At 34.1% G+C, this 15,578-nt stretch overlaps 1 protein-coding gene and 1 long non-coding RNA gene across 8 annotated transcripts in view; one reads left to right on the top strand and one right to left on the bottom strand.

The window, feature by feature from the left end:
* LOC138857017 (uncharacterized) overlaps positions 1-15,578 on the bottom strand; it is a 293,806-nt gene that overhangs the window by 43,403 nt on the left and 234,825 nt on the right. For 2 of the 4 annotated variants that reach the window (XR_011396012.1, XR_011396009.1), the window contains exon 6: positions 13,651-13,868. The exons of the other annotated variants lie outside the window; for them this stretch is intronic. This is a non-coding gene — a long non-coding RNA (uncharacterized lncRNA). The remainder of the gene's footprint in view (positions 1-13,650; positions 13,869-15,578) is intronic. 4 annotated transcript variants of the gene reach the window in all.
* Positions 1-15,578, top strand: part of pyr (pyramus) — a 57,603-nt gene that overhangs the window by 25,807 nt on the left and 16,218 nt on the right. Inside the window, exon 1 of one of the 4 annotated variants that reach the window (XM_014233736.3) lies at positions 6,095-6,761. The exons of the other annotated variants lie outside the window; for them this stretch is intronic. Within the exon in view, the coding sequence (XP_014089211.2) occupies positions 6,730-6,761 (32 nt within the window). The 5' untranslated portion in view covers positions 6,095-6,729. Of the gene's footprint in view, positions 1-6,094; positions 6,762-15,578 lie in introns of those variants that run through there. 4 annotated transcript variants of the gene reach the window in all.

Genomic DNA, 15,578 nt, shown 5'->3' with positions numbered 1-15,578 from the left:
TGTTGTTGCGGAAATCTTATTGGAAATTAGGTGTGAATATGTGGCGGCACGTTTCTGGCATTGCTGCTGCGACTTTTGTAATTTTAGGTAGATAAATATTATCACACAGCTGTCAATGGCGTTATCTGCATATGTAAATGGATGTGCGTGGCTGTTAATTGGCGTGACAATGTAAAATCGTAATCTCCAATTGCTGATTTTAGTAAATTATGTTTAATGCGAAAGTGTCTGATAAGTAGTGTGATTAGCTGATCAATGAAAGTTTAGGCGGGTATTTACCCAAAATATTTGTGAGAAAAAAGAAATCTAATTAAAAAAAATATATATATATATGTACAATATATAAAATTAAAAGTTATAAAAAAATAAAAATAATTAAAAAAATCAAATTCTAATTAATTATTATAAAAAAATTATAAATTGTATAAAATTGTAAAAAATTAAAACAAAGTTTTGAAAAATATATATATATATAAAATAAAATAAAAAATAATAAATTTTAGAAATAAAAAAAATTATTAGATATGCTAAGAAAATACAAATAAAAATCGAATAAAAAAATATAAACTAAAAAAATATTAAAAAATTTAAGTAAAGCAGGACAAAAAAGTCATCAATGGTATTAAGAAAACCTCATTAAAGAAAATTAGAATTTATAGCGAAAAATTACAAAAAAATTTAGTAATTCGATATTTTAAAACAAAAAAAAAACTATATTAATTACTTGGTTTTGTATTTCACAATAAATATGTTTTAACAATATAACTGTAAAAAATCGATATATTTTCGCAAAGTAATTAGACAACGCCCACTTCAGAATGTACGATAAAATCTTGTCACATTGTTACTATTTATTTATTTATAATTTTTTCCAAAAGACAAATAAATAAAATAAAAATAAAGAAAACCAAAAAAGATAAAAGAAAAAGAATATACTTCAGTTATAAATATCGAAAAATATATATCTGTACACATATACATATATCCACCAAAAACAAACAACTGTCAGCTTACAACAACTACAACACACGCATAAAAACTCAGATTCTTAAATCAAATTAATCATTTTCACCAGAATGTTCACACGCCAATGTAATCTATTAGAGCAAATTGAAAATATCACCAAACACAGATAATACATAGCAACAATGAATATCACGACGCACAATTGCGAGACATTAATTTGCTAATGTTACTAACGCCAAGAACCCTTTTGAATCTAATCACAACCACTTCACTACAAATATGCCAAAAACAAATGCAGGCAATATTTACTTATAAATATATATGTATGTATATAATATGTACCACAATAGCAAAAAAAGCAAAAAGTCATTGCGTCGCAGTGATAGCACAGATACGTGCGGTCCGAAGTTTAAGTGGCTGGCAAAATAAATAATAAGAAAGATATTAATAGGTGAGCATGTGTGCATGTATGTGTGTATATATGTAAGGGTATCTACGAATATAGCTGCTGAAATGTGAAAAATCTTTTTCGGGGAAATAATGCTAATTTATACTTCCGGTATTTAGTATTGGAATTCTAACTAGCGAAAATGAATTAGCCGCTAATTTTTAGTATTGGTGACTGCAAATCCTAAATCTATACAAGCTTTCATTATGCTTTATATAAGTCGCTTGTGTAATCACGCAAATCGCCTATAATTTGAACTTAATTTATAGTCAAGACTTAGTGTTTGATTGATTTTTATGATTTGTTTATAAAGAGTGGGGCGAAAACGCAGACGGTTGCTTAAGTACCATGAGTGATGTGTGTAGTGAGCGTATACACACAAATATATTTATGAACTGCATAGGTGCTCAAAAATTTTTTGAATATATTAACTGTAAAGTATTTTTGTATTTTTGGTCAGTGTTTGCATTTTGGCAAGCATCTAAATATATCGCTGCGAGACATATTGTACTTGATGGTCAAGTTATCAGCATGGCTGTCATAGAAGTGTTAACTCTTCATAACGCTTACATGTCATTGGTAAACATATGAATTGTTGCATGCACAGGAATTTTAATTAAAATTGTAACATAAATTACTACAAACTTATCTTATCTTATTGAATTAGCCAGACTGTTCGACCGATTGTCTCAAGACTAAACACAATGCGTCGATTTTCCTCTCGCACATATTTATAAAAACAAAAAGGCAATAAATAAGTTAATTTGCAAAAATATCATCATAAATTTGAAACAAATAATATTTATAGAAAAAAATTCCGGAAATTGACAAGTATTTGCAAAAATTTTAATTAATTTTAACGGAATTTCAAATCACGTTACTGGTATGTGGAATTTATTTAATTATTTATTTTTAATATTGCCACTTGTTGTAAAAGAATTGGTTGGTGAAAGTATTTACTCTTCGGTCTGTAACTAGTAAGTGCAATTAAATAAGTACTCATAGAAAAGATCAATATTTGTCATATTTTAAAGGAGAATCTGTTGTCAAGCGCTTAACAAATATAAATATAGAGTATTGCGTGAAAATATATGTATTGGAAAAATATTGTAGCCTGAATAATATACAATAAATTATTAACACACAGAAAAAAGTCCCTAAACGTGAGAGCCAAAGTATTTGTATACGATTTTTATAAGAAAAAGTGGTCTACTAATGATAAGAAGTTATTTATAACAGAAAAAAATTAAAATAAATACTAAAAAATGCAAAAAAAAATAAATAAAAAATATTAATAATACTCTAAAAAAATTAATAAAAATTAAAAAAAAAAATTAAAAAAAAAAATTATAAAAAATGATGCGAATCTGCATAAAAAGTATAAATTAAAATAAATACTAAAAAATGTAAAAAAAATAAGTAAAAAATATTAATAATACTCTAAAAAAAATTTATAAAAATTAAAAAAAAAATAATATAAAAAAAATTATAAAAAATGATGTGAATCTGCCTAAAAAGTATGAAATTAATTGTATCTTAAACAAAATAAAAATCTATTTTTAGACTAACTTTATTACATAATTACAATATAACACTGCTACAAAATATACTCCCACACAAGTATTACACATTGTACACATAGCCATATGCATATACCTACATATACAATAAATGCACATCGCTCAAAAATTCCATTATATAATATATACATACAGCGTTTACTTTATATATCCTTACACTCAACTACTGCATATAAGACCACAATCGGGACCTTGGCATTTATAATTAGTATATTCAATTTTGAAAGTCATTTAATGTCTGCATTATTTATTCACCATTTTACTGATTTGCTAACAAAGCAGATATTAAATACAGTTATGATACAGCCATAAATGCACATGTGTTAGTTAATGTTCTCTGACACACATGAAACCACGATACATTTGCGATATATGCAACTAAATACCATTGATTTGATAAGCAAAGCCTTAAGCGTGTGTATATTATAGCCGCATGATTTTTCAGTAATTTGCATGCTTGCGAAAATGTTATAACAAATGTGGAAAAATGCGGCACACGCCCTGCACTAATCTAGATTCTTATTTATCGTTTAGCTACGATTTGATTGCCGTGGGGAAATTTTAAGGGAACTCCGTGGAATTTTTCTTTCGGTATTTATTGAAGGGGTCGTCTGCGAGCGTGGCATAGAGATAATGACGCACTTGTGGCGCAGTTATGCAAAAGCAACGATAATAGCTAATAATAATAAAAATAATTATTGAAACATAGTTGATAAGGCGCTTTGCAATGTATATGTGTATGTGTATGGCAAGTTGAATAGTAAGCGAACTTTTGCACACCTTAAGGGGGCGGTTGTTAATGCTTGAACTTCGTATTTAAATACAATTAATATACACAGATATATATTTTTTATTAACAATAAACAAGAAATTTTCTTAACTACACAAATCCTCATATAACTTGTACACGCACTTCCTAGTCACTTTATTTATGGAAGTTTCAACAAACAACTTTAAAAGCTCTTTTATGATTCTTTACATCATTTATTTGCTGTTAAAATATATTTGCACTACATAAAATTTGCAAATTTGCACAAAATACTGCTTTTGCAGCCAAACGCAGAAATTGCTGCGATTTTATTATCGTTCATTAGCATGAATATTTATATTTATGGTCGAAGCTAGATACATATTTACGACCATTCCCGGTGGTGAAACAACGAACTAGTTAGCGGAAATACCAGTTTGTGCCTAAAATGTAATAAGCTGAAAATGAACTAGTTATAAAAGCAGTTAAGTCACAACAGTGTTTTAAGCAAACTTAAAACAGAAAGTGATTGACGCAATTATCGGCGTTTCGGTATCATTTCACGGAAAATTCGAAAAGCAACATCAAAATGTTTTTGAGGCTATGAAATCAACGCGGCAGTAACTGTTTTGAATTATTATGCAAGCGACATAATTTTGTTTGAAATCGCAAAATTAATAGCGCAACACCACTACCTTTCATAGACCATAGAGTGTGGGCCGTGTGTTTATCGTTTATACTGGTTCTAAGGTAGTTAAGAACTAGTTTACCTCACTGCTGGGCTTTTATCAATATTTGCCTTTGTTTTACGTGCACTTGCACTTTTCAGTTAAACTCTTTTCTAATGAACTTGTATGAGTTTGTTTAGTTGCTACTTTTAACCTTTGTGAAATTTTGTATTTTCGTTTATTTGTTTGTTTGCTAATCAAATCAGAAATTTACACTTTTCGCGCAAAACCGCCGACTGCAAGAACATAAATTATAATGTGGCTAATCATATTTAAATTCGTAAATATTTGGGGAATGTCGCGGGCATGCGTCAAATTAAAGTTCAAACAGAAATTTTAGCTTAAATGCGAAAATTAATAAATTGTGCAAAATGTGCTTGGAAAAGCGTGAGCAGTGCAAGTAGCGTGGAAACGTAGAGGAATAATTATTTATATGCTAATAAAAACAAATGAAATCTAAGCAATACAATATTGAGAAATTATTTAAACCAAACGAAACAAGCCAAATTAAAATAATAGAAATAGAGTCAGAAAATATGCGCAGTCAGCGCTCATAACGAATTATGGCTCAAATGTCTGGCGTTTGCGGACCTAATGCGACATGTTGAATTGGCCTGTCATGATTAAGGCGACATTTATTATGTATGTGTAGACATATATATTGTGATAAAGTACTTAGAGCAAATTGATAATTAATTAACTAAACTTAATGAGAATACTATGAATAACATTTTAGGAATTCCGAAACTTTTAGTTTCATATTTTTTTGGAGCAGAAAACTTATGTCTTAGCAGAACCCATAACATATAAAATGTAATCTAAAGACTATGGCTAGACATTTGTCGCTGACTAAACAGTTTTTTTGGCTAAACAGTCACGAGTTAATCGACGTAAACCAATCATTTGACGCGTTTGTTGCCAATCAGCGAATAGAACAAGCCCTTGCCGCGTATTGAGAGTTGCGTACCCATGTAAATTATCTATTTAAAAAAAAAAGTGAAAAAAAAAATATTTAAAAAAATATAAAAAGTATAAAAAAAATTAATGAAAAAAAATTCACAAAAGCTCGCAAGGGCTGCGTGCACTCGGCGCGAACGTGAATAGCACGTGTGACAAACATTAACAATAACAATAACAAAGCGCGCTTTTTTTTTTTTGCATTTTTTAGCATTAAGTGATAAAAACCTGTGCGCTAGCCATGCCGCAGGTAATCAACGCGCGACGATCAGCGTTATTTGGGGCGTTGCTTTGTAACACAAATGTAGTAAATACATATATACATATATATATAAGTAAAAGGAAAAAACAAAGCGCAGGTGAGAAATTGCAAAACAGCGCAAAAAACACATACTAAAAATGCTTTTGCACACACTTGCACTGATACGCACCACTACACACGCGCGCCAGCACTCCAGACCTATCGAACGCCTGTTGTGCTTATCTGATAAATATTTAGTTTGTCGCTGTGTTGCTTTTATTATGTAGTTATTTATTAATGTGTACTTGCAATTAACGTTTTTTAGTTTTTGTTTTTTTTTTTGTATTTCACTTGTTTTGTGTTTTTGTTTTTTATTATTTTTGTTTTTGCTTAGGGGTGTTCCTTGACGTTCGCTCAACGCCTCAGCACCGCAACACCGTGACTGCGCTTGCTGGCAACGCTTGTCGTCGGTAAGCGTGTGCTCGCCTATACTCGTACTATTTGCCAATTAGGTCTTTACTTCAAATCGTTGAATTTAGTGCGATTTCGGCACTCGCGCTCTACGTATCTAACGTCAAACGCGCTGTGATACGCGCCATGAAATAGCATAGCCTCGTTAAGCGGTTGTTATCGATCGACGAGCGGCGGCAGTGAATATTTGTGTGCTCTTACGCGTTTTACTATGTTTTCGTCTGATGGCAATTTTGTTAGACGATCTTTAAGATTTCATATGATAACAGTGTTTTGGTGCAATAAGTTGATTATAATGATCCATAGTTGCCATTGTGATTGATTTGTGATGTTTTTGTGATTGTGACGGACCTTCAAGCTTAAGCGCTTGATTGATAAACCCCATAAATATATAATGATAATGATCATAATTGTGATTTTCCTCTTGATAATGCGCTCGATATCAATGCTATTTTACGCTTGGACTCTTTTGAGTTTGTGGTTATCGATTGTTGAGTGATTTGTGGAGATTTCAGTAATTTCATTCATACAAAGAAGAAAGAAGAAGTAAACCAGCCAAAAAAAAAACGATCAGGTTTAGCTCTGATCATATGCGTGGAATACGGATTTTACCGCGAAGAATGTAAGTAAGCGTTCGAGTGTGTATCTGCAGTTAAAGATTATTTTTTAAGCAATTTCATTTGAAAATTTGTTTAAGAGTATTCATCTTTGTGAAAAAGTACTTCTAAATTCATTGTCATTGTCCTGCAACGTGGCGCTGCTGCTCAGCACAGTGGGTCTTTGTTCCTTCATTTTGAGTTCATTTTTTTGTATTCATTGCCTCACAGTTATCGTCAAGTGATAAGTGAAAATCGTGTTGTTTTGGTCAAAAACAAGATTACAATTTCTGTTTTTTTTTAGGAATTGTTGCCAGGTCCCATATTGCCCCAAAGTAGTCATAACAGCAGCCAATAAAATTTTAATTAAGTATTTGTTTATGTAAAATTTTGTTGCTAAGTTCAATTCAGTGGGCAATGCTCAAGATCTATATTAAAAAAATTATTACGAGTGTAAGTATATTTTCTGAAGTTCAAATAGTGTTGAGAAATGCTACGATGGTTAGAACTCGACCGAATTAAAACCAGCTAAGGAGCCGGAACAAATTAGAGCAGTTCTCTTTCCGGATAACTAGTAATAGCTCATTTTAGTGATGATTTAGTTCTAAATGCTTTGAATTGTTGCAAACATATTTTTATACCTCCAAAAGTTTTAATAATTCTGTTAAAACAGAAACTAAGCTATTTTATATTCAACCAAATATATTTTAAACGAAGCTCGTTATGGTTTTAAAACAACGCACTATCACCTCCATCTGTAGAGTCGCGATAATCCAACGAAAAAGCACACTTCCAGTTAGATTTCATAAGCTCTCAAACTGTTGCGTAAAACACTTTGCTCACGATTCTTCGCACATACGAGTGTGTGACATAACTCTTACAACATTTCAGCTTCCGCCATCTATGTTTTCGCTCAAACAACTCGTTGTCATTGCGTACAAATATTTGCATAAAATTACAAAAACGACACAACACGCATTTGAGGCAGTGTCACAGCATGTAAGTTTACTTACGGTAATGAGTTGACTAAATGCAAAACAATATAGCACGTAACTTTATGTTACACAAATACGCACTTTGGTCCAGATAAGTGGGCACTGTCGCACTGAAGAGGCGTGAATTTCCCCAACTGTTTGTGTTTATTAAGATTTCCAAAATAAACTCGCCGCTTTGTATAGACACTTCGGAAAAATGAGCGTAAGAAGGGCGCACGAAGTGAGTGACAGTTGTGGGCGAAGGGTGTTACATGCAAAACCGCATTGACCGAAAAGCGCACAACTTGCAATAACAACAAGCGTAAAGGCGTCGTAATACATTGTTGTAAAATAAGCAACAATAAAACTGCAACAATGGCAAAAAAGTGCACAATGCGTTTGCTAACAACTAGTTAAATGCGCGGCGTGGGTTAGGGGAGTTAAAATATAAAACACAACAACGCTGTTGCACTCGGCCCGCAGTCATTAACAATAGCAACCCTTAAAAAAAAAGATACGTGCATAGAGGTGACTAAAAAGCAAGTTATAGTTGCTGTGCCAGCGCTGAGCGTTAGAAAAGGCATAAAGCGCTAGTTTATTGTGAACACAAGGCGTAAAAATGAAATGTTGCAAAAAAGGCAAATACTTTTTTGTGCGTTTTTTTTAACACATTGCACTTTATTGCACTAGAATGCAAGTATGGGCGTCTGTAAGTGCTTAAGTGCATGCTTGTTAGTGTAAAGATTGCATTGAGTGCACACCTTATGTTAGGGGATGTGCAACAAAACGCGCGGCGCAGTGTTGCTTCGGCGCATGCATATGCTGCCAATGTGACAATGCATACCCCAAGCAGAGTTTGTGGCAAAAAAGTGCATTAATTTTCATTAAACAATACACACCCACTTTATGTGCGCACATAAAACACAAAAAAAAAAAACATTCGAAAAGCAGCAGCGTGGCAAAATATGATAGTGTGCCACTTGGCTGTTGAGCGCCATGAAGGGTGCGAGCGCTGCATACGTGCAGATTTCATTGCAACGTGTGTTTATTGTTGTTGCAGCGAGCGGAAATGAGAATTAAGTGCACACACTTTAGCGACTATAGTGTGAACCGGGTGTTATGCAGCTGAGTAGCGCGCGCTTCTTGATTAAGTGAGTGCAACATGCACCGCATGACATTTCACACTCGCGTTTGTGCGGTTCACGCACACCGTAACAAAATTGCGCACTACTCAATTGTTGCGCGGTATATAACGGCGTAAAGTGAAAGTGCAATCGGGAGTGGTAATGCGGAGAATTTTTGATTAGCGCAAAATTCGTTGTGTTATGCTCAAGGATATACACGCCATGCTTTTAACTGGCTATGTAACAGTAGCGCATACCCAATTATTATCCGATTACATGATTGATAAACGCGAAATTTATTACTTTTTTTGGAAAACAGCTTACATGCGCTCACAGCATTATCTAATTTTCCGTACAGCGCACCCTTGCCGACACCAGTTCGGCGCGCTTTTCCGTCACTTTTCCATGCGTATACATAGTTTTGGAGTGTACTGTAACGAATTTTGTATGCCTTGGTAATGGTTTTTTGTGGCAGCGCATTAATTATGCTGTTTCATTTGTTTTTTTAGCCACGTAAGGGTAGCTGCCGCTATTAATACATATTTTTTCTTTTACTCAGAGCGAGCGATCGTTAGCACAAAATAAATTTTGTATTTAATTTTCTTTTTGTTATTTTAAATTTCGCTATTGTGCGCGCTGCGTAAGCCTTTGGAAAATGTGGCACAGTGCATAACCCGATATAAGTCGGGACGCACGTGTCATCAATCAATACATTTTGTGTGACGATTATTTATAGACATAAGATTGCTTATATATTGCAATTTGATTAGAGTTGAGTTGGGTATAAACCGCAACGCGATTGTGAGTAGTGCTGGAAAGTGTTGTGTTACAGAGCGTAGAGCTGAAGGGAGGAGAAATGATTAAAACTGTGGTGCTGAGAAGATTAGCAAATTTTATGTTGGGAAAAGGGTGGTAGTTGAAAGAAAAAATTTATAAAAAGAAAACACAGCCACAATGTTTTCTTGTCACATACAAATATGCCATATTTACCAAACAATCAAGACACACATTTTAGCACAATTTAACAAACCATATGGCAACGCTAACCCATCGTACGTGCACCTTACACGCATTTTAGGTCGTTCAACTGTTAAATTAGCGCTGAGCGCTTGAAACAAAAGTCAACAACAGTGAAATGTGACAAATTGAAGAGTAAAAGGAGCGTAAAATCGCAACTTCTATGGCAAATATTGACACTTGACGTTGCAAGCGTTGTCATTGTGATATGTTTTTTTGCTGCTTTTGCGCTTGCACTTCAATGACAGCGTACGAGTGCGCAAATATATGCAAATGACATATTTAAAGTACATAAATGACGCTAACAGGACTTTAAACACCACAAAGGAGTGGATATGTGCTTAAAGAAGCAGTGAAAGAGAGTAGCAAAGGTTGAAAATAAAAAAAAAGAATGCAAAAACAAGCATAAAACGTTTCATATTTATCTCTATGTGCCAGCATTTCTTCCAACTTCGTGCTGCATATTCTTTACCTCTTCGCTAACAAGCAGAGAGACACTCACTTAACCATAGATTCACCTCTAAGCACTCATACATATATACTCAACTGCGTTTGAACAACTCAGAAACAACTTTTTTATTTCCTGTGTGCTTTTGCCATTTTCTTCATTGTTGCTGATTAACTTCCGATTATCGTTTTGCTTTATACCTTCATTTATACTACAGAAGAGTCCCTTGCGGCTTCGACGCCCAAGTTGCTATTCCAGAAAACACTGCTATATGCTTTGTACATTACTGCTTTGATACTAACACACAGACAGCTGCGTATTGTTATTTGCGAACCCTCAAATGTCCATTCGAGTATTTGTTTGTGGCTTTGCGTAGAATTCTTCACATGCTTGGCATGAAAAGCCGCAGGCGCGTCTGTATTGCGCTGGCGAAGAAAAAAATCGCAAACGAGCTTCACGTGACACACGCATACTAACAAACTAAGCAAACACACATGCATGCATATGTCTGTGCCTGCTTTATTTCTTCGCCTTGTAGCTTTGCTTATATTTATTCAATACAGAATTCTTTTATTCCACACATTTATTGTTATATCGCATACCAACGCACTTCTTCGGCTTGGCTGCTTTGCTTGCAGTCAACAGTTTACTCCTCAATTCGTTTTTTCCACAATATTATTATATGCTTTTGTCGAGCTTTCGTATCCTTTTTTCGCTGCCTTATTCGCTCACTGCTTCTTTACAATGCCCGCTGCCTTTTCTTGTATTTTTTTATTTTAATTTTTTTGATTTTCATTGTTTCTGTACTGTGCTCGCTTGCAATCATAATCGGATGATGTAAAACTGTTTATATATTTCAAATTGGATTCCTGCTTTCTAAGCGCTGTGTTGAGCAGTTGAGCAGCTTTTACGCTTTAACTTTAATGGGCCTTTAAAATTATTGTTGCTGAACTTTGTGAAAGTGTTAGTTTTTTCACAAAATTTAAGTATTTATTTTATTATTTTATTTCTAATAATTTTCAAATATTTTATTAACAATAATCACTGTTTGCTGTCATTCCCCCTCTCACAATCCATAAATATGCTTAAGTTATAAATTTCAAAGTAAACTATTGCTCCTTAGTGTCGCGTCTACACCTGGGTGGCGGCTTCATAGACAGCACGTACGGAATTCTTTAACAAACTTGACGTCACTAAGTGACACGCTGACGGAATACTTGAAGAGCTGTTGTAGTCATAGCAAATACTAGCTATAATATACAATAAAGAATGGAAAAATGTGAGAAACAAAGCAAACGGGGAAAACAAAAAGTCAAATATACATATGAACAAACTATAGGCGGGTGAAGAACAAGCAGAGGCGGAAAAGCAGTAGTCGCACAAAACGAATGTCAACAAATAAAACTAGAAGCTTTGACAACAAAACACATGTATATTAGAATAAGAACAACTGTAAAACGTGAGCCACATAACAGGGTAGATTTCCATAATAAGCTATAAGCTATATAATGACGAAGCAGTCGGTTAACTCCTTGAAAAGTGATTTAAGTCTCTGTTGAGAAAAGTTACACGTATACAGTAGCAGAAATAATAAGCGATAGTTCGAAAATTTAGACAAAATCAAATCAATATGCTAAGCGAATGTAAGTAGTGCAGTTTAAAAAAAATATCAAAAAAGATCGGAGAGCATAGAGCGCATGTAAAACTTGAAGCGCAAGCTGAATTTTTATGAGAGGGATGTAAGCAAGTACTGTATAAATTAAAGCGGGCTTAGTGTGGTGTATAAAGAAAATCTTTTAAGCAAGACTAGGGAAAAAAATTAAATATTTGCAGCCTACAATGACTCACAGAGCACCTAAAGCTATGTGTATGTGGTCTATTTCTATATGCCACAACGAAAACTTAGAGAAATTGTATAAGGCAAACAGCACTGGCAGGGTAAACCCACTTTGTGTGCACCTTGGAGCTATGCTATGCTCAGACTGTGGTAATTACATACTCTAGAAATACAATATAAGCAACAAACAGTTAAAAGGATTATGTGCAGTGCAGTGAAAACAAGCGGGTCACATAGGTCAGTAGTAAAGAACATAAAGCTGAAAAGGAACAAGCAATACAAGAGTAAAAACACAAATGCTAAGATACGCAGTGCAAGCAGCTTTTGCAGAGCTAAACTTTGTAGAACATTTGAAAATGATAGGGTTCATGTCAAGACATAGCAAAATGGCTAAGCGAACGAGACGATTACCATATCGAATTACAAGCCAAGCTGAAGCTATCAATTGGCATTCTGGGAAGCTAAACTGCATGGCAGCAGACCGAATAGCGTAGTTGTTTGAAGAAAAAGCTTTTTTCACACATTTCATTTGCGCGTGTGTGTTTTTGTTTTTAATTTTCCTGCAGTCTGCCACATAGCCGTACTAGGAAGTTAAACAATGAGCGATTTGTGCCAAAAACCACAAGTCGGCAATGCCAAATGGCGGTTGGGTTACAAAAGGCAAACTTTGAAGGCGCTCAATGCTAGAAATTATCCTTCGAAAAATTATAAAAGGAATAGAACACAAGTAGTACAAGACAAAAATTGTGTGCTGTGTGCCAAAACTATTTCAGTAATCACACACTCACACACTGTAAGCATGTGTGTTGGCGCGCGGTGTTGTTAGGAAGGACGAGCGGCATAGAGACACATTATTTGTGCAAAGTTGAAGGCTCTCATTTGTGCTTTTGGCTGGCAAGCCATGTGTGCTCGAATTTTCTGGCGTATTGCCCAATAAGTGTACAAGGTAATCATTACACATATCCTTGCAGTTGAATTAAAAGCGCGCTGCGCTTGTGTGTGGCGTGGTGTATGTAGCAGGCATTTGATTTGCTTTGAGTTGTCTAAGAATTGCTTTATATAAGACCAAATTTGAAAAAATACCCACGAAAAGCTTTTAATGGATTTTGCTTGTACAGCGCTTTGATTGCAATCTACACTGAGCACGGCTAAGGTCGCATTTAAATTAATCGTTCCTACGTGAAATAATAAATCTTCAGTTTTTGTGATTGCAAGACTCAAGATTTTGGTTCTTGCAACATACCCATACACTTGCACTTTTACTGCTTTCGCGTTTAATGTTGTTAAATGAAGGTTAATCATACTGCGGCAACACTTATAACAGTCGTATGCATTTGTTTGAGTGTCTTTGCAACAAGAAGTCAAGAAATAACACCTGAAATCAGAAAAAAAAACGCCGACCAGTCACTAAATTCACGCGCCGGCTACGAAACTTAAATCAACTTAAACTTTTTAAATTTTTTTTTACTTTAAAATATCGCGTGTTGCACAAAAAGTTCTAAAATGTTGGCTTACCTTCTTGGTTTTCGACTTCTTCAACGCTGGCATAGGCATGCAGAACTCCTTATTCAACGTCTCGCTTCCGTTTCGCACAATACTTCACACTTTTTTCTTGGTATTTTCTCGCACTTTCGGCTCTTTTATTGATTTTTGTACAAACATTTCCAACGTGAGTTGCAGTAATTTTGTGGTTCACTCTTACCTTTAGCAAATTTTCACTTTTTCAAACTGAACTGGTAGTATGGCAGAAGCAAATCGAAAAAAAATCTATAAGAATTTTGCCATATCTTGAAATCACATAAATAAAAAAGTCTCCCGCTAAGGCAGACGTCTTTGACACACGGCGCAAATACCTTCTGCAGCAATGCTAATGCAGTTTCAAACACACACACACGCACACATATGTACGTTTTGTTATATTTTTTATAAGTATTTGCCCTCTGGGTACTATACTACCTTATCCGCAAATTCATTTTACGGCTGCTTCACCTTGAGCAGCGCACGTCCGCTAGCAGGGCAACTAACCTACCCTACCACCACCGGCTCGTAGCGACGCGGCAGCGTCGTCTTTCACGTGCATTGCAACCCTCGCAGCATGCTACGCTTTCTAATACTGGACGTTACGCCTATACGTTATGTTTTTAAAGAGCTCTAGTGCGCAACCAAGCCAATATGGTCTGCTGCTTTTGCTTCTAAGCTGAAATCAATGACCTTTGCAGCGATTATTTTTTACTTTATATTTAGTGCGAGTTCTGCACAACTTGGTGGACGATTCTTTGCACGTGCTGTTTTGATTTTGATTTTATTTTTTTCAAAAGGAGAGTACACTCACAAATATGTCTAAAATTTGAGAGCATTTAAGGCACAAAAGTTTAAGCAATTTCTACTCGAAAAATTATATTACTCTTTAATGTTTAAGTATTTTTTGAGTCTAGATAAATTATATATATTTTCTAGATAATTAAAAAAAATTAACTATCCGTGCTTTACCCCATTATCGCTAAGCTCATAGCGCACTTAAACCTTTGCAAGCGGGCTTATGAAGAGTTTACTGCAATTTACCACTTGAAGTAATCTAGAAAACGACTTAACTATTTCAATAGCAAGAACGTGTAACAACAAAAATAAAGCAAAAGTAATCAGCATATTGCAGCAAAATAATAACAATGGCTAAAAAATGAAAGTCATGAGAAATAAAGAAAAAAATTTTTAGTGGCGAAAACAAAAGGTTTCAATCGATATCATTAACACGAGCCCCTAGTCACACTCGGTAAATGTACATTAGGGTGGAGCAAAAAAAAATTGTCTTTTTTTTTTGCTTAACCTGCGTATAAAATTTGTAGATTATAAAACAAGAAAATTTTTGGAAATAAAAATAAAACATCTTTTAAAGTAAATTTCGAGATAAAATTTTTTTTGGACAAAAAAAAAGTTTTTTGGTTTAAACTCTTCACATTTATATAAAAACTACCGAATTTGACGGTTTTTGACTCAAAATTTATTTTAACGCTTAAGGAAAGCATGTTGTTGTTTAAGACTTTTTTTAAACTCCACATTTTTTTTTAAGTTGGTAACTTTTAATTGGGCAGAAAGAGAACTCTCCACAGCTTTTAAAACACTTATCAAAAAATTTTTACGAAATAAAATTTTTAACTCGAAAATTTACTTTAAGAGTGGGTGTTAAAAGTTTTTTTTTTCATTTCCAAGAATTTTCCTTTTTTTTAATAAGCTACACATTTTACGCTCAGTCTAAGCAAAAAAATTTTTTTGTTTCGCTCCATCCTAATGTATTACATACATACAAAGCTACACGTATGCGGTTGTAAAATTGTCTATTGTGTGTGTGTGACATTGCTGCCGCATTTGGTCAATCTTCGGCCTGTCAGGCGACAAGTGTGGCATTCAACAAAGCATGTTTTTTTTAATGATTTATGGTGCACGAA

This window comes from Bactrocera oleae, chromosome 4, assembly GCF_042242935.1.
Source record: "Bactrocera oleae isolate idBacOlea1 chromosome 4, idBacOlea1, whole genome shotgun sequence".
In the NCBI taxonomy this organism is placed as follows: Eukaryota; Metazoa; Arthropoda; class Insecta; order Diptera; family Tephritidae; genus Bactrocera; species Bactrocera oleae.
Note: the sequence above shows the minus strand (reverse complement) of the source record. Positions and strands in the feature narration are given on the sequence as shown.